The sequence below is a fragment of the Pomacea canaliculata genome, linkage group LG3 (genome assembly GCF_003073045.1).
Source record: "Pomacea canaliculata isolate SZHN2017 linkage group LG3, ASM307304v1, whole genome shotgun sequence".
Classification (NCBI taxonomy): Eukaryota; Metazoa; Mollusca; class Gastropoda; order Architaenioglossa; family Ampullariidae; genus Pomacea; species Pomacea canaliculata.
In genome coordinates, this window is record NC_037592.1 from 31,978,424 (window position 1) to 32,002,531 (window position 24,108).

At 40.2% G+C, this 24,108-nt stretch overlaps 1 protein-coding gene across 1 annotated transcript; it reads right to left on the bottom strand.

The window, feature by feature from the left end:
* Window positions 1-17,274: 17,274 nt before the first annotated feature.
* LOC112560265 (proteolipid protein DM beta-like) lies at window positions 17,275-23,759 on the bottom strand. Its single transcript, XM_025231974.1, has 7 exons — window positions 23,605-23,759; window positions 22,891-23,050; window positions 21,595-21,754; window positions 20,640-20,811; window positions 20,318-20,412; window positions 20,054-20,119; window positions 17,275-19,692 (listed from the first exon to the last, which is right to left on the bottom strand). The coding sequence occupies exons 1-7, from the start codon at window positions 23,606-23,608 to the stop codon at window positions 19,525-19,527; spliced, it is 825 nt and encodes a 274-aa protein (XP_025087759.1). The 5' UTR covers window positions 23,609-23,759; the 3' UTR covers window positions 17,275-19,524.
* Between the last annotated feature and the right edge of the window lie 349 nt (window positions 23,760-24,108).

The window sequence follows — 24,108 nt, forward strand, 5'->3', positions numbered from 1 at the left end:
CTCGTGGTGGGATTTTTTCGCGTCTTTCGATGACTCCCACTGGTTTTCGTATCTGAGATCATGAACATCACAGCTCCTCCTCACGCGTGTTTCTGCTCTGGTGTGTGTGTGCGTACATGAGTGTCTCTGAACTTTACCATCCCCTCTGTACCTTCTGCTCCCTACTTCTTCTCTCGCTGACTTCCAAGGTCGAGGTATTTACCTTCCACCCTCTGGTCTAGCCAGCGGTGTACAGGCTCGAAACAAAATTTTCCAGCACAAGTGTCTCGACACACAAACACCCTCAATGCCCGGAATAAACTCTAGTGGAATCGCGATCAGGACTGCAGTAAGGTAGAGCTGTGTGGGAAAGGATATTTTTATAAAACTTCTTTGCAGCTTTCTTTCTGGGAATGTCCTGGGGAATTCTGGATTTTTTATTTTATTTTATTTTTTTTACCACTTTTGACGAGAACACAGTTCTGGCGTAGCAGTCGTCAGCAAATTTCTTCCTGTAACATGTTGGAAGGTCAAAGCGGGATTCACAAGCGATAGTTGTTGGTCAGCTGACACCGTGACGTCACATCTGTCGGTCTCGTAAACAATGCCGCCATTGCTGTAACGTGTATCGTCTGCTGGTACACAATCTGACCTGCAATCAATGTCCCTAGCAGGCTGTTTACGGACCCAGGCTATAAATAACAGACACCTCCTAGCTTCTACTGATCACAACAAACAATAGGGACACGTGTGTGGTGTAAATGAGATCGAACTGAATACCTTCCCGAAAAGGGTAGGTAGATTATTGTTGTTTGTTAAAAGCGAACCATGCATGTTGACAATGATTGTCGCCAACACTAATTCCATTTTAAATTGCATACAAAAAATGGAGAGCAGCGGCACCATGTCGATGAAGATGTCAGTGGTGCAGAAGAGCAGAGCCAGAAGTTTGACCAGAACAGGGCCAGAAATTTGCTGCTTTTATGATTACTTTGGTTATTAAGTCAGCGTGCTTTCTTGTCAACAAAAGAATAAGCTGGCCGTTCGATAAGCTGATCCGTTGGACAGTGTGCCAATGGGTCGATCGATCAGAGCCTCGCCGCTACAAGGTCTTTGTTGACCACACTACGAGGGGAGTAAACAGCTGAACATCTGCATGAATCTTTCTGGAAAGACAGCTTTGTACCCCTGATCTATGTCTCCTTTCTCGCTGTTTTTCTTTTCTCTCCCTCTTTCCTCTCTCTAGCTTTAGTCGAAAGTGCCAAGTAGGTCAAGCTCCTCGTGACCTCATTGTGTGGTTTGCACATGCGCGGTAGCGACCTTTCCAAAGTTGCATCGCAGTTCAGAGGTAAGCTTACATTTCGTCTTCAACATAAATGCTTATAAAGCAATTTTAGTTGAATGAGGACAAGTGACATGTGTGGAGGTTTCCAATGCCCTCAGTGGTGGAAAAGATTGAATTTTTACATCTTCCATTCTGGAGACTGATGCATGCAATGAGTTAACCAGATTTTGACAAAAGATAGAACTTTCCAGTTAAAACTTCAGCAGTTTAGGAAAGTCTATCTAAATTGGCAGTCCTCGACAATTTTTCATAATTTAGTCCATTTCTTTTAAAGACCTAAAACTGGAAGCTGTCTTAATGAAATTGTACATTTGTGGCGGATGTCTTATTCCGTACTTTTAGAAACCAGTAAAAGGGACGCATGCAATCATCTGAACTTTTGGCAGACGCCTGTTCACTAGAAATTTTGTATCTTTATCTTCTTGTCCCACAGATGGTCATTTTGGGTCACAAACTCCGTACAAACGGAAAGTCGTGCAGTTGTAAGGCGACAGGTGTGTCAAGGCTCAGGTCAAAAATACTTTCAAAAAGGGAGTATTTTGGAGAGAAAGTAAGGGTTATAGGGTCACCTCCTGACATCAGCCTAGAAACAGTCTCAGGGCTGACCTACTCACAAACGCACTTTTCACATTAAGACACAAAGCCTCTAACCATCAGTAAGAAATATGAGAAATATGTCGCAGTGAGGCATCAACTCTATGTCAAGACGATGAAAGGTTTTGGAAACAACTGTTTATAAATTAAATTGTTATTTAGTTGCTGTCGTTACTATTCGCTTTTAAGTATTGCATTTAGCTGCTGTCCTCTTAAAACCTAAAAAATATTGCTATTTGGTTACCATCGTCTTATAAAGAACTATTATTTAGTTTCTATGGTCCTATAACCTATAAAGTTTAATTATTTAGTTGGTGGTGGTGGTGGTAGTGGTGGTGGTGGTGGTAGTGGCGGCGGCAGCTGTTGATGTTGCGACAGTTGTGGTTGTCGTCGCCATGGAAAGTCTCGTGGTTCTCGTAGTCACGGTAGGTGCTACGGTCTTGGAGACTGTGGCAGTTGTCAGGTCACTGATGGTGACGTTGACACAGCTTCACATCGGAAGTGTTGTATCTCAGCAAACGAACCAGTGTACTTTGAAATACTGCACAACCAGGAGCCTATTGCCTAACAAAGAACTTTTATCGCTACTCAATGAAAGATATACATTTATCTGTAATATATGACCTCTATAAAACCTACATATTGTTACCTATGAAATATATGGATATAGCAAATCTATATATATATCCGCTTTCTTCTGTTTTATCTAGTTTATAAGGTCATCTTATTGTTGCTGTTCCTATTCGCCCCCAGTGGAGCATAGGGCCGCAACTTTCAACTTGCGGTTTCTGTTTTACAGGGTGGGGTTGCTAGCCCCACGCCCAACCCTCCTTTATCCGGGCTTGGGACCGGCAGGTTACCCGAGTGGCTTCCAGTGGAGTTTTATAAGGTCATCATCAGCACTATCTTGTCTGTGGCATCTTTGTACCTTTACAGTGAAACCTTTATCATACAAATACATATAGAGAACAGACCTGAGGTGAAGTCCAATGCCTATACAATCAGAGTACATAATGAAACTTAGTCTGAAGGTAGGAGGCAAAAAGGACGTCGATAGCTGATAGCGGGTATCGCCACCAGTTACTTTTCTTCTCAGGCCTTAAAAGTTTGTGGATTTTTATCAGCTCGTGCTTAAAACAAGCGAAGAACAGGTTTACGTGGTTTATACGTGGCGGTGTTTGCAATACCGTGCAACATTTTCCACACATCGTTCCCGCCGTAAATAAGGAAATTTTAGAAGGTCAAGGCAATGTACCAAGGCAAACTGTTTGTCCTACACGGAGAGACCCACGTGACCATGTGTCAGCATCCCGGAGGTGGACTGTTGACAGCCATCGTCGTGTCCTCTGGCCTTGACCTATCCAACGTCCACGTTTTGTACTGTCCGACATTCACAGCAACATGAACTCTGTGGTCTAGAGGTGCACACAATTTTTTCAACGACCGGGCCAAGCTCAGCACAAATAAATTGCAAAAACTGTTTAGTATTTCCCTAAATATAACTTCCCTTTGTCATCGAGATTCGCGAGGCCAACAAGCATGTACTGAAATACGTTTTGAACTTACATCAGACTGTACATTGATGTACTTCCTTGTCCAGGCTATAACATCAGGTTATAAATATACTGTCGTTAGAGGACCTACTGTCATTTTTGTGCAAATGGTTTTATCTCTTTGTGTGTGTGGTGTAGAATTTTATGTCGAGAACAGAGGTGAGTTAGTCAAGCAGATTTTCAGAAATAGTATCTCTTTTTTTTTTAAATTTGTTAGATAAAACAGTTCAGTATATTTTTCACATATATACATTAATGAATAGTATACAAGCATTTTATACCAGTTGCATAATTGGAAGTAAAGCTTTCATCAACAGGCGATTTTTCCGACATTAAGGTTATGAAAAACTAAAGAAAGAAGAAAAGTGGAGGTTGATAAAGAACATGATTTAGAATTACCTCCATTTTTTCCCACAGTATGAATGCATTCTCAAATCTTTTCGCTTATTTGGCCAAATAAAAAAAAAACACATTGGGTGTGTTATTATGGTTATAGTGTTCACCCATTTACAGCTTTCTGTTTTGATGCACTTACACAATAAAGGATTTACTAACCTACACTACAGTTGACACAAGTCGCAATGATAAACAGCAAAGGAGACACGTTAGACAAAGCAGGGAAGAACGAAAGAAAAATTTTTTTTTAAATACGAAGAGCTGGCAGGTGTGCACCTCCTCACAAACGATCTTTATTCTGTTTTCGTCTCCATATCAGCTCCCATTATTTCTGTCGAACAAATCAAAAAAGTTACATACCACGCAGACATTGTTTGTACAACTCGATGGTTAGGCCACTCCCGCACTTCTTTAATCGGTGTGAAAGTTCTAGCCCACCCCTTGTCACCTTTCCCGACTAAAAGTTCACCGGGAGAATATCGAACACCTAATAAGTTTGTGACGAGGACGAGAGCTCGTGACGCACGAGGTGCGGACATCTTCACGCCCACGGCAAACGGAAGACCGAACTTTCACCCTGCGAGGTGTTGCTGGTTCAATGTCACGCCATCACCTGGCGAGCCCACCTTGCGGTAGCCATGACAACAAAGACAGGAAAAATCGTGTCGGAGAAACGACTTGTGGACCTTCTGCAAATTAAAAGATTTGTCACTCAGATGTACACACACGGCGGACGATGTCGATGATGATGTTGGTGGAACCAGGATGTAAGACGTTGCATGGATTAGTTTTCCTCGGAGTCTTCAGCGGTCGTAATTTGTTTGTTAAGAGAAGATTGGATTCTGTAAATGTTGTAAAAAAAAAAAAGTGATGTCCCGGAAAGAATTCACATTGTATATCGACACTTCAACTTGTTGTTTATTATTGCATCATTTTGTTTATAACGGTTGTTTGTGACTGTCAAGGAGTTTATACATTTCTCTGAGAGAGGACATACATATAATTTCTCTGCTATAGCCGTGGATGTTAGCCTCCTGCTCATTCCATGAAACGTCCTGTGGTCTCCAGAAGCACTTCATCTCAGATGTTTCAGTCTTTTTTTCAGATGTTCGCTTTCAGGTCATCTTTTTTCAGCTAGAGAGAAAGATGAACATGAGTAAGCACAATCTTGTAAATTTTTAGTTTCTCGGGAAGCTGGTGCTTCATCTTCCCCGTATTCTTCTGACGCAATGACCACAGCAACAATTACTGTTGTCAAAGTCTGTCCTGAAAACTCTTGTTGATGTCGACTGATTCTGGGGAATTCGTGGGCATCTTTCAGTTTGATTCCATTTAAGATGAAGGATGGAAGACTCCACGCATCGAATAAATCATATCTCTACATGTGTTCTTTATTTTTAATATGATATTTATATATTCTTAAACACATTTGCTTTTATACCTGATAAATAGACCCCTGTATTCCAACAAGCACGCAAAACAGTATTTCTTTTGTCAAAAGTATTTAAAGCGTCACCTACTTCCCTCAGCTTCATCGATATCCTGCTTTACACCAGCTAGCTCTGCCACGGTCCTACTCAGAGGTCAGAGTGCACGGTTTGACCCTTGACATTCGAGAGTGTCTTCCCTGGCATGACTAGATCGGCCGATTGCTCTACGCTTGACAGTGCTGTACCTCTTGCCTCTCAGCCGATTTTAGACATATCCATGGTACCTCTGGGGCAATATCCCCCCTCTCCCCCTTTGTTGACCGCCCGAGAAAACGTTCGCTAGGTTATTTTAGGAAACGCTGGCTGAGACTCATGTCTGCGAGGAGGACGACGGGACCTGGGACTACAACAAACAGCTCCTACCCAAGTGCGTCTCGTGCCTTTCGAAATGTAAATAGCAACAACAACAACAGCCTAGTATCACAAGTCAGGCACTATTGAAGGACTGTCTCTACACTACCTCAGCACTAGTGCCGCGTGGGTGTTGGTGGCTCGGCATCTGGCGATCAGTCAACAAAACAGGAGGGCCTGTCTCTTGGCCCACGTTCCACTGTTTTTCCACAATGTTTATTTGCGAAGCGATAAGATGGTCACGGTCAGTCTTCGTGGAACATTAATTAACAAAGCAAGGCGTGGAAGTTACGACTTTTTTTTCACTTATTTACTGTTGGTGTTTTTGGCAGTTTGCCTGCACAAACAGACCGCATATAGCGACATTAATTGTATATATAATTCTCTCTCTCTCCCTTCCCCCAATTCCACAACTCACTACCTTACTTTTTTTTTTCTTCAAGCTAGCCATAACAATGCTACTTTAAAATTTCTCGAGTGTACTTTACAAAGACCAAAAGAACACTCACATGCTACCAAAGTGATACAGCCTGTCAAGTGGCCAAGTGGATTATTTTCTAAGACACAAAGTGGGTGAGCAGTATACCAAAGAGAACTCGCAGCCAGAGAAATGTATAAAGGAATGGTGTACATGTTTAAACGACGCCTACATTCTCCTCGCATCGAAGATTTGGAGTCACGTGGCAGTTCTTACTCATCTCGAATTTATCTCCTCTGAAGTATTTTAAGCGCTTTGTGCTCGTGTGAGATTCTTAGAAAAGCAGCTTAAAATGTATTTTTTTTTCTTCGCATGTTTGCAGTTCTGGAGGAGGCTTTTTTCAATAATCCATATCAACTACAAAATAAAATCACTAGATACCAAAACATGCCACAAAATAGTCACAACAAACTTTTTTAAAACTTACATTAGAAAAAGTAATCATTCCAGTAGGTGTTAGCATCTGAGGTCGTGATATAATCGTTTACTTGAATAAAGAGACCTAGGGCTGTTGATATGAAAAATACAGTTGACAAAAGTTGCGTGAGGTAACTTATGCCCCACCACCTTCACTACAACCGGCAACAGCCTTTGCTCCTTGTACCTCCTCCCACTTTTCCCCACAAACCCTCTTGATGTGCTCTGTACCACCTACCCACCTTGCCTCCAGTTCGTATGTACGGCCCGAGAACTTACTCTCTAGCTTCCTGTGTCTTTGATAGATGGACGATACATGCACAGCCACCTGCACGTGCTCGATGGGCATCAAAGCAAGAACTATATGAATAACAGGAAAGAGAGCGAGAGAGAGAGAGAGAGCTTGAAACAATTAACAGTTAAAATATAGTAGATACCATTGCTCGGGGATCTGGACAGGACCTGTCTGTCGTCGTCATGGCTGAGTAGGAGGGATCTGAAGGCATCTGGAGACAATGTGTTTGTGTCGGGAAACAAGAGTTGGTTGGGGTTTTTTTTTCACAGGCGGACGGAAACACTGAAGTCGTCAGCTGCAGCGACAAGGTCAGGTAAAGGTAATGGAAAGTTTGACGGGCAACCAGCTGCCCCTTGATGATCAACAGCTTCTGTGTATGAGCCTTACATGCAACCAACCAGACATGCGTTTACATAGCAAAACACCTCTCTCTCGCTCGTTTGTAGGCAGTAGAGATCACTGGTAACTTTTTGAAATATGAGATTCCATAACAATACACACAGCAATGGCTGGTGTGACCTTGTCCCTGAATCAGTATTAATTGCTCATTGACCTTTCCCGTGCAGCCGCCATGCAACACACTTCCGCGCACCCTCGACATTCCTCAGCTTCGGCGTTCAGCATATCACTGCTACATTTCCTCTTATCTTCTCTCCTGCAAAATAAGACCGAAACGGCGGATTTGTGCATGTAATGGCAAGGCTGCATTGCCGCACTTGTTCATTGTGCCTAGCTTCCATTGTCTTCCTTTCATCGTGACTGGTCAGCGCCGAGAGTGCAACCTGTCTTGGTCCTGATGCTGCGCGTTACAAATAAACAAATTGAATTAAAATACGCGGTTTACCGACCATATGTTTGTATCCTTGAGACCATCAGCTCAAGTCTCTTGTCCATGCTTGTCAACTGTACATACTTCAGGCTGTGCAGTGCCTCCTACCATCGTTCATCGCTCTCGTCACCTGTGCGTCCCTCCCTAGCAGCTGTCATCAAGGTGAGCAAGCACCTGGTGCGACCGTTGTCACGCCCTTGATGGGGAAATTAGCGGGAGTGCATCTCAAAGTTTAGTCGGATTTTGTTTTAGGGCTAATGTGTACGACTGTTTCGTCCCCTATGTAGGACACTGTGGCAAGGACATCTCCCGAGAATACCCTGGTGAATGAATGCCTATGGAATGATGAGAGTCGCCCGTTTTAGGTCAAAGTCACGGCCAAGAAAAGAAAAGAAAAAAAAACTAACTGAAATCGGCTCAGGTTAAGTCTCAGGCACATGAATGGTTACCGCGGGTTAATCTATCAATAAAACAACGAGACGATGAGATTTCTAGTGGGTTACATCACAGCCACGAGGACAGTTGAACACCTGCAAGTTGCAATCATGCAAAAATCTCCGAGTGTATTCCTTCTCCCCGCCTCCGCCCCTCGTACTGACTTCTGATTTTTTATGGTGTGCAACGAAAATGTAATATTTAAACAGCTTGGTGACTACTTTTGTCGAAGGTGCTATAGTGCATAATAGACTACAGTAGGTAAAGAGAATGGTATGTCGTTTCTGGTTCTCTCTCTTTTTTTTTTTTTTTTTTTTGACAGATCTTTTATTTGGTACAAAAACTTTGTTTTGTTGTTGTTGTTGTTGTTGTTGTTGTTGTTGTTGTTGTTGTTGTTGTTGTTGTTGTGGAGCGCCTGTGTGTGTGGGTGCGTTTTACTTCTTAGCTTCATTTTTATGATTAAGACAGCTATTGGGGTTTGGGTTAGGTTTAGGGTTTGGTGTAGGCTTTTTATTTTTGGAGATCAAAGGTCAAGGTTTGTTTATCTTTCAAGCGCGTTCGGCTGTGTGCGTTTATGTAGAACAGGTCGGCAAACCCAAGTCAATGCCCGCGCACCTCCCCACCTCCCCCAAAAAAAAAAGTCCCCTGTCACCGCAGCCAGAAGATGATCGATGCCTGCATGGCGACTGCTTTCAACGGCTGGAGTTTATTTCTCTGTGAATGGTCTGAAGACAACGCTGGAGAGGTCTTTCAGTTACATCAGCCTCATTTAGTCATAGCCCATCACCATCATCAGTTTTCTTACTGGGGGTCAAGCCGGAAAAGGGGGTCGAGCGTATGTGTGTGACTTGGTGTCTATCATTCTCTCACTGTGAACGACATCTACCCGGTACACGATTTCATCTTCATTGACAGAGATGATCTGAATTACAGACGTAAATTCTGATGAAGTCGCTTTTACAGTCATAATTAATATTTTAGAAGATAGCAGAAGCAAAGTGAAAAGATGAAAAAGTGACGAGTGAGTGTCTTATTAATGCGTGAAAGAGTTGGGCGTGGTCTGTCTGTGTGTGGTTCTTCCACCTTTGATTTGAGGCGCTGGCGGAGAGATTGTCGGCTGCTGCTGTCGTCAACATCTTTCTTCCTGAGTGAGGGGAATAAGACAGGAGAGATGGAGCAGTTTGAGAGAATAAAGCTGTTTCACTTTTTTGAACCATAGATTCAATGTACAACGACTTACAACATTTTATTAATCAGCACAACCATAATACCGATTAAATAGTTATTAAAAAATTTAGTACGCCTTTTAATAAATATCTAGTTTAAAACAACAATAATTGGCTAATTTAATTCTTTGTGCTTGCAAACTATATTTTATTTACTTTAATGTACTCAAATCATATACAGACATACTCCTCTTAATATCAGGAACATTTGTGGATGCATCACACAGGCAAGTTTGCTGGATCTTGTTGAGGATTTTTGCATCCAGGGGTGGGCCGGCACAGAGTCACCACTGATGTGAGGATCGTGTTGTACAAGGTTCAGATCTCTTCTCGGGGCATATATTTTTCTCTGGATATTCACACCTGTTCAAAGGCTGGGAAGCTGATAGCCGAGGTTAGAGAGATGTCAAATTAGAGCAGTAAACTTCCCCAGTCGACCCAGATGGCGGGTATGGGTAGCTGACTCCACAGAAGGATGGGGAAGGCAAGGAAGCGAGGGAGAGGAGATGGGCATCGCCCTCAAATAAGCTGGCCCGAGAAAAGTAAGGTCTCTAGCACCTCACCCACCAATGACCTGAAAAGATTAGGGGATGACCTTTTACTAGGGCTGGTTATCGGGGGTTTCCTCCCCATTTATTATTCTCCTAGCCAAGAGGAGAATCGTATCCAGAGGAAAGCAGCTTCCTTTCGAAATAGACAAACAAGTTCAAGCCTCCTCTCAAATGTCTTGTCGACGGGTCATGTTTGTCATTGTCACAATTCAACACCAATTGCTCTGCTGACACAGTCTCTGAAAATGAACCCGTTCTGTTACTGTTGTCATGTAAAATATAGTTGAAATAATGTAGTTGTACTTAAAATATAGTCCCCTGCACCCTTTCTCTCTCTCTCATCAGTGATACATTTCATGTACAAGTAATGCCACGCGGTTCTCTAAGCTCTCAGATGTTGTCCAGATATATATATACAGTATATATATATAAGTTACATTATATTACGAGGTCTCGTGTCTCAACACAGAGACCCTTTACATTTCAACATGGCAGAGAGCAAAAGTCAAATGCAGATTATATTTAACAGCCCAATCTATACAGCGTTTTAAAACAGTCCAGTTTTGTATATTTTAAAGTCAATGTGTCAGATAAAACTTACTGGGATATACGAGAGAGGATGAGAGGAGAGGGGCGCTGTTGTAAACAGATAAGACTTTCGACATTCACGTCTTCCTTGTTCTCCGATGAAAGCTTCTGGTCAGACTCGACAGTCGGTCGGCTACACATTTAGGTCCTTCACGATCTCATGTAATGTACTGCACGCACAATGCTTACAGAACGTATGAGGTCAGAGGTCAATACTTTACCAGAGACGTGACTTGGTTGTGAATGTGATATTAGACGCCCAGATGGCGACGAGAGCTGCCAATGACAGGACCTTGTCATCATCCTGCTGACACACGAAGTCTGCATGGGACGATTCGAGGACACCTCCGAGTGAGCCGGATGTACAGTGTGAGCGAATCTTATTCCACAATGAAGTCTCGGCTAATTTTTAGGATGTCAACAACACACACACACACAAGCGCAAGCACACACACACAGGGTTATACTACCAGTACGTCAGCCATATATCTATTTCAAGAGGAGTAGTATAAAAACTTTCCATTGACGGTCCCAAGCCCTGATGAGAAAGGAGGAGGGTTTGACGTATGGCTAGCAACCCTACTCCTAAGAAGACTTTTATGCTACGGAAACTACAATTAGAGAAACAACTTCATCTAGTAGAGGGCGGGAAGTAGACCAGGCAACTGAACCTATGACCTCAAGACATACAGGTCAAGCGAGGAGCAGAGGTCGTTAACAGTGATCATCATCACCTATTATTTGCAAAGTTGAAATTGTAAGTCGAGAAAAGCAAAGATTAGATAGAAAAGAAACCAGAATTTGGACATGGTCAGGTTCACAGATCCAGGAATCAAAAAGGCCTTCGGCACTGCGTTGAGAAACAACTTCAGCATCCTCAGAAGCCATAACGATCGGTACTTTCAACAAAGCCACAATAGAAGCAGCAAAAGAACCCTTGGCTATAGGACAAGCCTCAAAACCGAATGGATGAACACATGAAGCATGATAGAAGAAAGAAAAAAATAAAAAGGAAATTTGTGAACACAAAGTCCTCCGGGCTGAAAGAGAAGGATGCAGCCCCTTACAGGGAGCTAGACAAGGAAATCAAGACCTCCAGAAGGAGAGACAGGTGACAGTGTTTAGAACAGCTCGCAGATGAAGCTAAGGTAACAGCCGAACGGAAACACAACCAGAGGACATAAAAGAATTTGAGTACCTGGGCAGCATATGGTGACTGAACAAGAGGTCAACACCAGGATCCCTAAAGCCAATCAATCTTTTGCAATACAATACTTAAGCTTATCTGAAGATCCACCAGCTTCGGCATCCACACAAAGATGAGGATCATCAATTGCAACGTCCTGAGTGTCCTATGGGTCGGAGTGCTGGAAGACCAAAGCCTCCATCGAGAGAAAGAAGTGTTCCAAACTGGTCCAACATCTCAAATGAAGAGCTAAGAGGCAAGACAGAAATAATCCAACAATGGTGCTGGCGATAGCTAAGACAAGTGTGATGCATGTTTTCAGACTAAAGTTCCCTGAATGGCCCTGCGATGGACACCCAAAGAGACATAGAGGCGAACCGTTGAGAAGGACCTCAAAAGCAGAGGCTTATCACTCGAGACAGTCCCCCAGAGCAGCAGCAGCAGACATAACCAGATGGGGTCCCTTGTTGTCGCCTCTCGTGCAAGACGGCACAGAGAGGACTGATTGATTGAGGATCAAAAGGGTTTGTCCAAATAAAGCAGTTACAAGTCAAAGCAGAAAGTATAAAACAGAACACCGCACACACATACACCAATCACTTCTCTCTCTCTCTCTTATATGTATATAAGGTAAATCTTTTCGGTTGTTGGTGATGGAGGTGTTAACAGACCTCACTTTTTTCGGATCCGGCTTAATGCGAGGGTGATGCCATCTTCTCTCCCTCTGGCTGTCTTACCTTCCTCAACCCTCGTTGGGGTCAGGTACCCATTCCTGACAGTTGGGTCGACTGGGGTAAGCTCGCTGCGCCTTACGGATATCGAACTGGGGCGAATCCCTCGCATATACTGGCAAACAATGTGATTTCCCCTCTGCTTGCTTTCTCGATCCATCTGTGTATAAGAGTAGCCATACTGTGTTAGAAGTGCGATTATCCAAGCATGAAAAGTGAACATTCGTCACGCACGTCGCCGACTCACATTCTCAGAACTACTTTGTGTCTGAAGTTTGCACGGCGCAATGGGGGGAGTGTCTTCAGAGTAGCCTGTGACACAAGTCTTGAATGATGTTGTTTGTCAACCGTCTGTTGCGGAAGAGACTGGAGAAGTGTCGTCTGCTGCTGAGAGATCTTCGTCTGCTAGAGAGAGAGAAAGTGACAGATTGTCGTCAGTAATGAGAACATCTCTGTGTCGGATGTCATGTCTGTGTGTTGTCTTGGGATTTGTGTTGTTTGTTCAGGAGCAAATTTTTGTCCGCATATTAAACTGTGACTTGAAGTTGATTAAAGAAATCCTCTTGGATAAGAAAGGGAATTTGCTATTGATGAAGGAGATGGTTCGATCAGTTTGCCTTTCAAGAAGAACTTCATGAAACATTTGCAGCTTCAAATGCTGAATGCCATTTAGCGGGACAAATGAAAACTTGATGGACATGAAATGAAAACAAAAAGTGTAAAACAAAGAGCTTTGTTGAGAAACTACAAGACAGCGCTCGTGCACTATCAGCATGTGACTAGTCAGATACAGGTGGTCCAGTTTCAACATCAAAGCAGCTTTGAAAGAAGGCTAAACAACACTGGTATACAAATCTGCGTGTTTACAACCATGATAAACAAGCACAGTCATTACCGTAGTCATAGAGACCAAGCCCCGTCATCGTTGCAAACGTCGCTAAATGCATTTCTCGCTCTTTAATCGGCTTCTTTGATCCTCTTACCTTTTGTTACCTGGTATAACTTGAAAGCCACACTGCATTACCTCACCTCGGAGACACACTAACCTCACTTCTTAGGTTCCACTTTCCTTAACCCTTGCACTGTCAATAAGTGTCATCACTTTAACCTTTATAGTGCCTGTATACTGGCTGCCATTCCAGCACAGAAGCATGGATATAATAGATCGCCCCATATCTTCAAGGTGCAGAAGCATTTTAAGGTATTGTTCAATAAGCCTAAATAACTTTTTTCTCTCGAGGCCTACTTATATTATCGTTTTCTTTATTTCTCGATGCTAGAAGCTCTCAAGACAAAAATATCAATTTTCAGAAAATCACTTTTGTGTGGCACAATCATGTCTGAATCAGTCATAAAACAAGAGAGCTTGGTGCTGCCGAGTGAATACTTTGGACATAGTCGCTTCACTTAGTAATGACAGTCATCAGGACCAGTAAACATGTTTAACGGTGTGTAACAAATACTCACTTAAGCGTATCGTTGTGTTTTGTAAGTAAACAAAATTGTATCCTGTAAGTAAAATTCATTTCTTCTAAGTCTTGTTATCAGACCGTATTGACTGTTGTATGAAATGTGTCTTAGAGACATTAAATCTGATTTAAATTTTGTCCTTTTTTCGCTGTATGATCGGGTTAATTGTGTATTATTATGCATGAAATTATTCAGCTTTTTATTATTTTTTTTATCCTGAAAGTGTACAGATGCATGTGTGTGTGTGGAGAGAGAGAGAGAAATCTGGTTGAAGGCTTGTAATACTATATAATTATAGCTTCGAGTTCCTTCTTGAATTTCTTAAATGGGAAACATGTGAGCGACTGAGCACATTTCTAATGACCGCACGAACAACCAAACTTATCGAAATGATTTACTCGCACAGTTACGATCCTAGAGACAATAAACAATGTGATGTAGATGTAATATTACTAAGAACATATGTAAATACATCTCACAACAGGCCACGGCAGCACGGCACACAAAAATGCTCGGCGCCTCTCTCAATCGATCATAAGCACTCCTTGATTTGTCGTTTTGAACAGTTATATGTGAATTCGTGAGTGAAGACTTTTCGATCAGCAGCTGCAGTTGCCGCTGTGTTTACGAAGAAGCGATCATCGACTTTTTTCTTGACGTAAGCGCCGGGAAAAAACTGCTTGTGCACCGACTGACAGGATAAACACCTCGAAGTCTGGCTCAGTGGCCCATTACTTAGTGTCTCCCTTCTTGACACCAAGAATCAAAAAGGAGACGACGACGATGACGACGACGATGATGATGACGACGACGATAATGGATGACGCGATGATGGATGACGGGATGATGGATGGAGGAGGATGGATTATGGATGAGGATGGATGATGGATGATTGATTGATGATTGATGATGATGATTGTGTGTAAAGCACAACATCCAGATCAACAAGAACAATGCGAAGACAACAACAATGTCTTCACAGTCAAAGTCAACGATGACAAACGAAGATCAAGGCAAAGACCTGAGCAACAAATGGAAACCACTGCAGTTCAAAAGTCAAATCAACATTTCAGAAAAGGGAACAACAAACCGTGACAAAGTTGCATAACAATATACCTAACCATCTACCCAAGTCATTCTGAAAGCAGCCTAGAGCAGCATCAACACCACCGCTTAGGAACCTCTCGAAGAAGAACAGTCTGGCTTCATGCCAGTCAGGAAAACAACTTATAGAGCTTCAGCTGTCGAATACTGATAGAAAAAAAAACCCTCTTCAACACCAGCAGGATCTCATCCACAACTTTAAAAAGGCATTTGATCGAGTCTGACATGAGGGGTAGGATTCAGGAACCCTTTCAAGCGAGGCAACATGACCACGTGACCTGGCAAGAAAACCTTCGTCCTTCCTTCGCGGTAGCTTGGAGGACGCCGAGGTGGACAGATGAAGAACTGGGTGACAAATGTTTGTGGGCTATTCTTTACTTGCAAAACCTACTTCCCAACCCTCACAAGGAGCCTGAATGGCGATATAACCTTGTCGGCCGCTGGGTCAATCCAGTATTAACGAACTCGCATAATCACTCCTCAGCTATTTCCAGTTAAGAGATGTATATATGTACTTATTTATATATGTACACACACACACGCACCAAATAAAAATGCAAAATACTTAACAAAATTTTTTAAATTAGGTTCAATGTATATGTTAAAATTAATTTTACATGATTTCATATAATTAGCACAAAGGCTGTTTTAGATGTTGGACAAACTTTCATTTCAAGGAGAGGTCGTTTTTAAAGTCGTTCTGAGATTGTCGAAGCGGGACAGCATTTAATTGTACTTTAGTCATTGTGGCATGCACTACTCTGAAAAACTGTAATTATTATAAAGTGTGTCACTTATTACCTGAAAGTATTTGCACCTGCATGCTGCTGACACAACCCTCGAAGCAGCCTCGCATTAATGAGCTAGACCTCGTCATTACACAAAAGTATTACCACAGAGTTCATTCCCCACCCACCCACACACACTCACCTCTCCACCACACACAGTGCATAAATCTGCTTGTTATCGAAAAGTTTAAGTCAAGTCACATTTCCCAAAACCTGCCCTCTTGACCCTTCTCATCTTTCAGAAGGGTTGGAACCTCAGCTCCAAATCTCTTCGCCTTGCATAACTTATGTGATGTCCCTTAAATTCGCCCTGTTTTAAAAATTGAGGTACCTCTCTGTATATTCGGGGTTCTTTTCCTGTGTTGTTTTCTGATATTTCTTTTTACTGCTATCATAGTCATCGTCCTAGACTGGTTTTTTTTTAAGCCCCTAGCCTTTTTGTTTTTCCTGTACTGCTTTCCACTTTTCCATCGACTCCTCTCAAGATCCTTTCCTGTGAAAGACACCATGCAGCAAATAGACCTTTATAGATGCACTAGCCATGTGTTTTTTACATTTTAATGTGGTTTAGTCTTTACTTTCTGCCTGGTGGCGATAGAATCAGCTGTCTGATCAGGACTCGCATATCAATAAAATTGTACCTTCCAAAATATCATCAAACTAAATTATATTAACAGTTTGCTGTATATCCATAACATTCTTCTGTCTTTTCTGTGCACCGGACATGACTTGTTTTCTGTGAGCCATTGTGGTTTCAGGTGTTTGTTAGGCAGTCACTTTCCCACACCACCAAACCTCCAACCTGTCAGCTCCCCAACCTTCCAGTTATTCGGCCTTGATGGGGAGGGTGTTTACAGTTTCTGTCTTGTGAAGCTCCCTTTATGTTTCCCTCCCCACCACACCCACAACTGTGACATCACAGCTGGGAGTGCAAATGCTTTCACCATGTAAGCGCTACACCAGGTGTGATCATTTGCACCATCTCCAAGTGGGTTTTTTTTTTTGCGGGCCTATGGTGGCATTGTCTCAAACTGCTCTTTTGACAATATTTTACAGGAACCTTGGACCCTAAAATAATTCTTAGCATATAGACCTTTGACTGTTGAATGAAACATAAGCATGGACTTATTCTTGATGTGCATGCTGCAGACAAGTTCATATTCATCTGCTTCCTGTGGTCAAACCACGCATTCCATAACGTATATTCTACATTTAAAATATTTTATATGATAGTATTTCTATTCTCACACTCCGATTGCTTACAATCCACACGCAAGAATTAATGCCTGTGATACAACCACACAGAAAAGGAACTGCTGAACACAATAGGCAGGTTTCTTGACAATCTACAAGAAACATAGACTTCTTTTTCTTCATCATTCTTGTGCCAGCCTCACATAAGTCCTTGAGATCAAAAGGAATAGTTATAAAATATAGTCTGACAATCAATCAAGACCAACTTTAGACAATCGTTTTCATCATTACTATTTTTATTTGTAAACCTCTGTTCAAACTCCCTCCCCAAAGAAACAAAAATGCTTTTGGACATACACCAGCAAGACTTTTGTAGAAAATAGTAATTAAAGTAAAACAGTAAAATATAAACACAGTATTTTAAAGTCTATATAGATGTGTCAGATATCCTGAGATAGAGTCTGGGATAGATTTTCAAACGGGTGCTTGCTAATTTATGAGAAAAATAAAAAAGGTAAAGATCTTCCCCTAACCTTTCTGATGTCGAGGAGTGAGGTGAGACCACCTTTTCTCGTCCAGCTTTTAGTGACGGCAGTGCACATCTCCTCTCCCTCATTGCTTTACCTTCCTGCATCCCTCTGTCTTTCATTAAACCATTGAGTTTAACCAATTAGAAGTCTGATATATCAGTTGCTCACATCAGTTCTATGAGCAAACTTGTAGTTAATACATTTTCTATTAGGATCAAATAGGATTTCTGCAATGTTGTTGCACAAATAATTTTTCTATCATACAGCAAATCAGTGATTACAGGACATCAGCAACTAAATCCTGCTCATGAGGACAACAGGTGGGGTAAGAGTAACCTACCTATAGTTGAAGTAATTCCTAGCACAGTACATGTTCAACAACTGAAATCAAGAAGTTAATTATTAATTTTTAAAAATAAACATCTGTACATGTCTAAAACAATAGGGCAGATTAAAAAAAACCTGACTAAAACAGAAGTGGTCAGACAATAACATGAGAGATGACCTAATGAGTCTGGAAATATGAAAGACAAAAAAATTACACACACACACAAGCATGAAGACCAAAAGAGGTTGTCAGTTAACAAATACACATTACAAATATTTAGTTGCAGATGAACTCTACATAGTCAATTGCCTAGATGAAAAAAAAAAATCATTCCAGTTACATGATCTAGATTCTCTCAAATATATTTATCTCTATGTTTGGAAGCCACAGCATTGTTTCTGTCCACTAACAGAGACTGGTTCTTTCACAAAGGAATCTTCCCCTTACTGGAAACTTAAACAGGTCAAAGTGTTGAAACAACAATGGCACCATTGTATCAATAATTTTGCTTATAAAATTATTTTCAAATTTTAGTTTTTCAGTGAAGAGAGATTAAAGATATGTATAATACTTGTAAACAGGTTGTAATCCTTCCAGTATTTTTTTTAACCATCTTGGTCTTACTTCCCACATGAGAACAGAAAAACTACACAGCTGATTAATATAAATTATGCAATGAAAAGGCACATAAGATCTCAAAACCAAATATTTACTTTCTTTATCACAAACATACAGCAAGGCAAATGTATAATTCATAATATTCAATGTAGTAGAATATAGACTAAATACTTACTACCTACTAAACACATTTTCAAGAAAAAAGATGCCAAAATGAGCAATAGTATCTTTTACAACCCTTTGCAAGTTTAGGAAACAGAATCAATAGTTTGTTCTAATGTTCTCAAGAACCATATGAAAATGCTCATTTACTACATATTTGTTCATGTAACACACAAGATGAAGATTTGTTCAACAGAAAATTTCCCCAATGACATTCAATGCTATCTTCAAGAAAGCACAGTAAGATGGTTTCTTACTTATGGTCATACTAATTAGAACATTTTTAATGATTTAAATGATTACACAAAAAGCAAATAAACTCCTCAAAGGCAATAAATGTTGCTGCCTTGTAGAATCTGGTGGAAATCCTTGAAAGGAATGTTCAAAAGTCAATAATGCAGTATATATAAACCCTCCACTTCTCTCTCTCACAGGAATTTATGCCAAGGAAAGTCTAAAAAACATGTATTTCCTCACTTTTCATTCACTACACATGCCATAGTTCCATTTCTAATATATGTGCTCAGGAAATGTGGATACAAAACATGAGATCTACAGATAAAACATTTTATAAAATTATTTAAGGTTATCCTCATAAATTGTACACAGAAATCTGTAAGTCCACTTAATACACAGCCAACTTAAGATAAACAAATGTCTTTCACAAAGCCTCCATTAAAAGTGCCAAAAAAACCCCAATCATGTCACACATTTAGCCCACTAACAACAAATAAATCATACATTACAGCATTAATTTTGTGAGCACTCACTTTACAATCACTCTGTATACATCTAGTCACAGAGCAATCACTCTACCTTGCACAAATCTATTTTACTAAAGACAACAATTAGATGTGGCCATCATCTGCCCTTTCCCTTTAAAGAACTAGCTTAAAGAAGAATGCGTATCACCAAGATAGGGTGGAGGGCCTTTCTGAATGAAGCTGGGATTGACTTCTAGCTCCTCCATCTCCACAGCATCTCTGTACTCAGTCAGTTCCTTGGAGATCTTGATGCGAGTGTAGTTTGCAGTCAGGCAGATCAGATATTGAATCTAAAAGAACAGGCAGCAATTATCACTCTAGCCTTCTCGATTCCCCTCATTTAAGTTCACTGATGTGACTATGGGGCATAGAACGTGGAGATCTTAGCGGGTAATAAAAACAGGGTCTGAGGTATTAAGATAGGGCAACTTTCTTTTTATTCTCCTGAAGCCATTTTTTTCCCATGCTGTGATTTTTTGGGCAACACCTTGTACATCAAATATTTTCCTCATGAAATTCTGCTACTTGTCGAAAAGCCAACTGTGACCTAGTTTTAATTTAAAAGAAACAACCCGTTTACTGCTATAAGCTTACAGTGAGTACAAGGTTTGCATACATTTATCGAGACTATGGCCCCATCTACTAACTTACCATTCCAAATACAATGACCACAGACGCTCCAAAGGCGACACAAAACAAAGGTCCTGCTTCAGTCACCTAAAACAAGTTCAGTCAAAATCAGCAAAAGGCGTAGTTTCTCTACTCAACAGCAAGCATAAAGCAGCTACAAAATGTTCAAAATAACTTTTATTTCAGTTCAACATTCTCAATACTTACTGGTATGAAAAAAAAAACTTTAAATTGCAGTCTTTCATTTCAGATCACAACTGTAACCGAAAATAAAGCTATTCTTACCCTGTCGCACAAAGTCCGAAGCTCACTGTGTTCACAAATTGTCTCTGACCCTGGAATACTTTCTGTGGAGGAGTAACTGAGATTGCGATAAATACCTTGAAGGAACAGAAATTTTTTTTTTAGTTGCCTTTTCATATGCAGACTTGTTACAAAACAAAATCCAGATAAAATCAGCGAGCCTTATTTTTACTATTTGGAGACTAGTGTTACTTTAAAATTGTATAAATCCAGTTTACCTGCTTACAAGTATAGTAATCAAGTCTCTTTTCAAGCTTTTTTCTAAGTATTTAATTTTCTGAGAAGTTAAATAAAGATCACTTACCAAATCTGGTGATGTTAAAGCAATAGTGAAGGTCAGTCAGCTCCTGAGCAGTGTGGCGGTAGATCTCTTGCGAGCAGATGGCCGAAGTAGCAGCATAACCTACCACTGCCACAAGGTTGATGCAGACGATTGCAATCCACCCCACACATAGCAGGTAGGATATGATGATTAACTAAAAACAAATCAGGCTGTCACACAACTCTGTAATGAACTGCAATATGTTTGAACCATTCTTCTCTTCTAAATGTTTACCAAATGAAAAATTCAAAGGCCACATGAACATGTTGTGCACAATTAAGATTCCATCAATACTTCCGTTTATGAAGAAGAAACTCAGCAAACCTTTATCTGCAACTACATGATTTTTAAAACAAATTGTAATGATGTTCAAAAAGTTTAGTCCAAACTGACATATGCAGCTTCATGGCTAAAACTTAGACCTTTAGACACAGGATGCACAAATGCATCACAACGTTTACTTTATCTATCTGACAATGTGACAAAGACTAAATGCCTTCACTCTTTCCATGATGCTTACACATTAGCAAACTCAGTATGTTTAGTTTCATCATGAACTTGTATACACATTCATGGTTACATGAAAACTGCCATGTACATAAACATTTGTTCTCTATTTGTATGCAAATAATTGAGCTTTAAAAGAACACCAGATGTAGGATATCTTATCTAAATGTTCTCACTTTTAAGAAAATTTGAACCAATCCAAAATCTTTACATGCATAAACCCCTTGTTAATTAGAAAATAAAGATAACCCCTTCCATTCACCTATATAGTGTCACAACCCCATCTCTCTCTTTTTCTCTCACTCCACTCTCTCAAAACAATGGGACATACGTTAATTGAAGTCAGGTGTGTTCTTTTTACTGAAAACTTTTTTGCCAACGAACTTTTACAACAATGTATATTGCTACCTGTTTTTTAATGTCAACTTACAAATCCTGCAGAAATTCTGCCTCCCATAATGCACCTGGGCCCTGAGTAGACATTTTTTCGTGTGGCTCCTGTTGCCAGGAAGCCAAAGATGAGAAGAAGAATAGCAAAAAGGCCCATGACAACTGCTATGATGACAAACATGACTCGTATAATTTCCAGCCTACACATAAAAGAGAAAACATTTTTTTAACTTAAGCTTCAATTTAATTTAACATAAACTAGTAATACAAATTTTAGATTACACTAGATGAAGCATCATTTTGAGCCTATACACAATTTTTTGGCCTTATTATAATTTCACAGGTTATATATATATATACTGTATATAGTCTTTTTGTTCTGCATTACAGCATTTCTGCGTTGGTTCTGGTAGTTATAAGTGAAACTAAATACCTATAGTTATACAGTAGGTGTATACAGCTGTGCTATACAAATTTTATTTTATTTTCAATTCTTTAATTCTAATTTGAGCTCGTTTTAATGAGAAGGGGAGGAGATGAAGTTTTATGCCCAAAATCTCAATCCAGGACAGCCAATCCTCACTGTAAGTGGTGGTAGGCGCTAATATTTTAATGAGAGGGTTTAGGTCAACGGACTATGTAGCATGCTACTTGGTACTAGATGTGGATATATATATATGTTGTGCCAAAATAATCTTCAGTCAATTTTGTTAGCAGTGAGATGGATTCTGCTTGACCATACTGTCTTGATATTAAAGGGGTGACGAAATTAGGAGGGAATTTTATAAACAATAATAATGAACACTTATAATGCATTTTTCCAATAATATGCTCAAAGCATTGAGAAATGATATACCAAAGCAAACAAAATAACCAACAGCCATGGAAAAATATTTACAAATAACAGACATACACACTTCTACAACAAACACACCTACTCATACACCAAATATAGACATGCTACACACAAAGGTCAGGACAGGGTCATAATGAAGACACTGTTCCGAAAAGATGTGTCTTGAGTTTAGACTTAAAGGTGGAAAGAAAGTCGTGATGACTAGGTTAGTACTTCTGGTTAAGATCACTTAATGGCAAATGAGTGTGTGAAAATTAAGTAGAAAATGAACATTTTATTTTAAAAAAACCAAAAACAAATCAGAATGCAGATTTTTTTTTTTTTTTCCTTGTACATCATATTATCCTATATTGGTCAGTAGTCAAAGTCCTTCTTGCCAGTGGTGCAATTGACTCATATCATTGGTCAAAATGAGTTTGGAATATGGTCGAATAGACCTGTAACCATTGTGGATGAATTTTTTTTTAAATAATAATTTACCATGTAACACTGAAGCCAAACAGCTGATTAAGAATGCCTTCAATGACCAAGGTGAGAGCCCTGTATAGTGTTCCACAATACACTCCAACCCCGACGATCACCATCAAGAATGCCAGCAATGACCCAAAGGGCGTCCGCCCAACGCACTCAAAAAATCCTCCTAGGAAAAAAGTAAATAAATGTACACAGATTTGTAAATATTTCCATTAGAATCTTGAATCATCTATCTTTCCTGCATTTGATTTGCTTTGAGTAAAGTCTTTGTAATAGTTTTTTAAAATCACTTTCTAGTTAACTATCATGCAAGCAAATCGAAAAATGCATGTACTAAGGTAGGCCAGTGGATAATTTTATTTAATCTCAACCATTTGAGGTCGCTTGTTCTTTTTCCCACTTTGTGTTTCCCCTTTGCACGATTTCTGTTAATATCAATCTTCTTCGTTGTCTCCCTCATACCCCATTGTTTTTTAAATATACAATAGATTAGCAACGTGATTTTAAATACTTTAAAAGAAGATTTTTATTTTATAATGAGAAATTTTTATTAACTTTTAAAGTCAGAAGTTCATGTCTTATAAACCACGGAAGTCAATCACAATATTCTGTAATTGCATGGTCATATTTTCAGTCTTCCGTGAGCCCTTTGTTAATCAATTAAATAATTTCACCTGCGAAAAAAACGATATCACATAATATCACACAGTTGTTACCTACCCATCTTTTCAGTCGTCGAGGTTTACAGAGCTCAATGACCTCTTCCTTATTACATTTTCTAATTCGAAAGTGTACAAAGCTGCAGATCGTAGCCCCAGTTTGAACGATTTTCTACTTCCGACTGTAGGGGCGCTTCTGAGGGAAACTACGGGGAAGTAACCACGCAGGTGTGGCAGACGACAGGTGAAATACAGGTGAGAAGTTACCTGTGCATTGCGCAAAGTTTGTAGCAAGAAATGAAAACAATGCAGATAATATATCGTTGAAGTCAAATAATGAAATCTTGAAGTGAGTTATAGTCTGAGAGGAAAATACAGAATTGCTGTGTATTTCTGATTTTGCACAGCTAAAGAAAGCAAGAAAGACTTGTTTTACCTGTTTTGGTGCAACGTTAGATGCTAAGCCGCCTGAATACTCAAGTAAGATGGGAAAGAAGAAATGGTGGCCACATATAACTTCTTTCGTTTTCCATCTGTCGCTAAATAAGAAAGTGGTATCCCATCT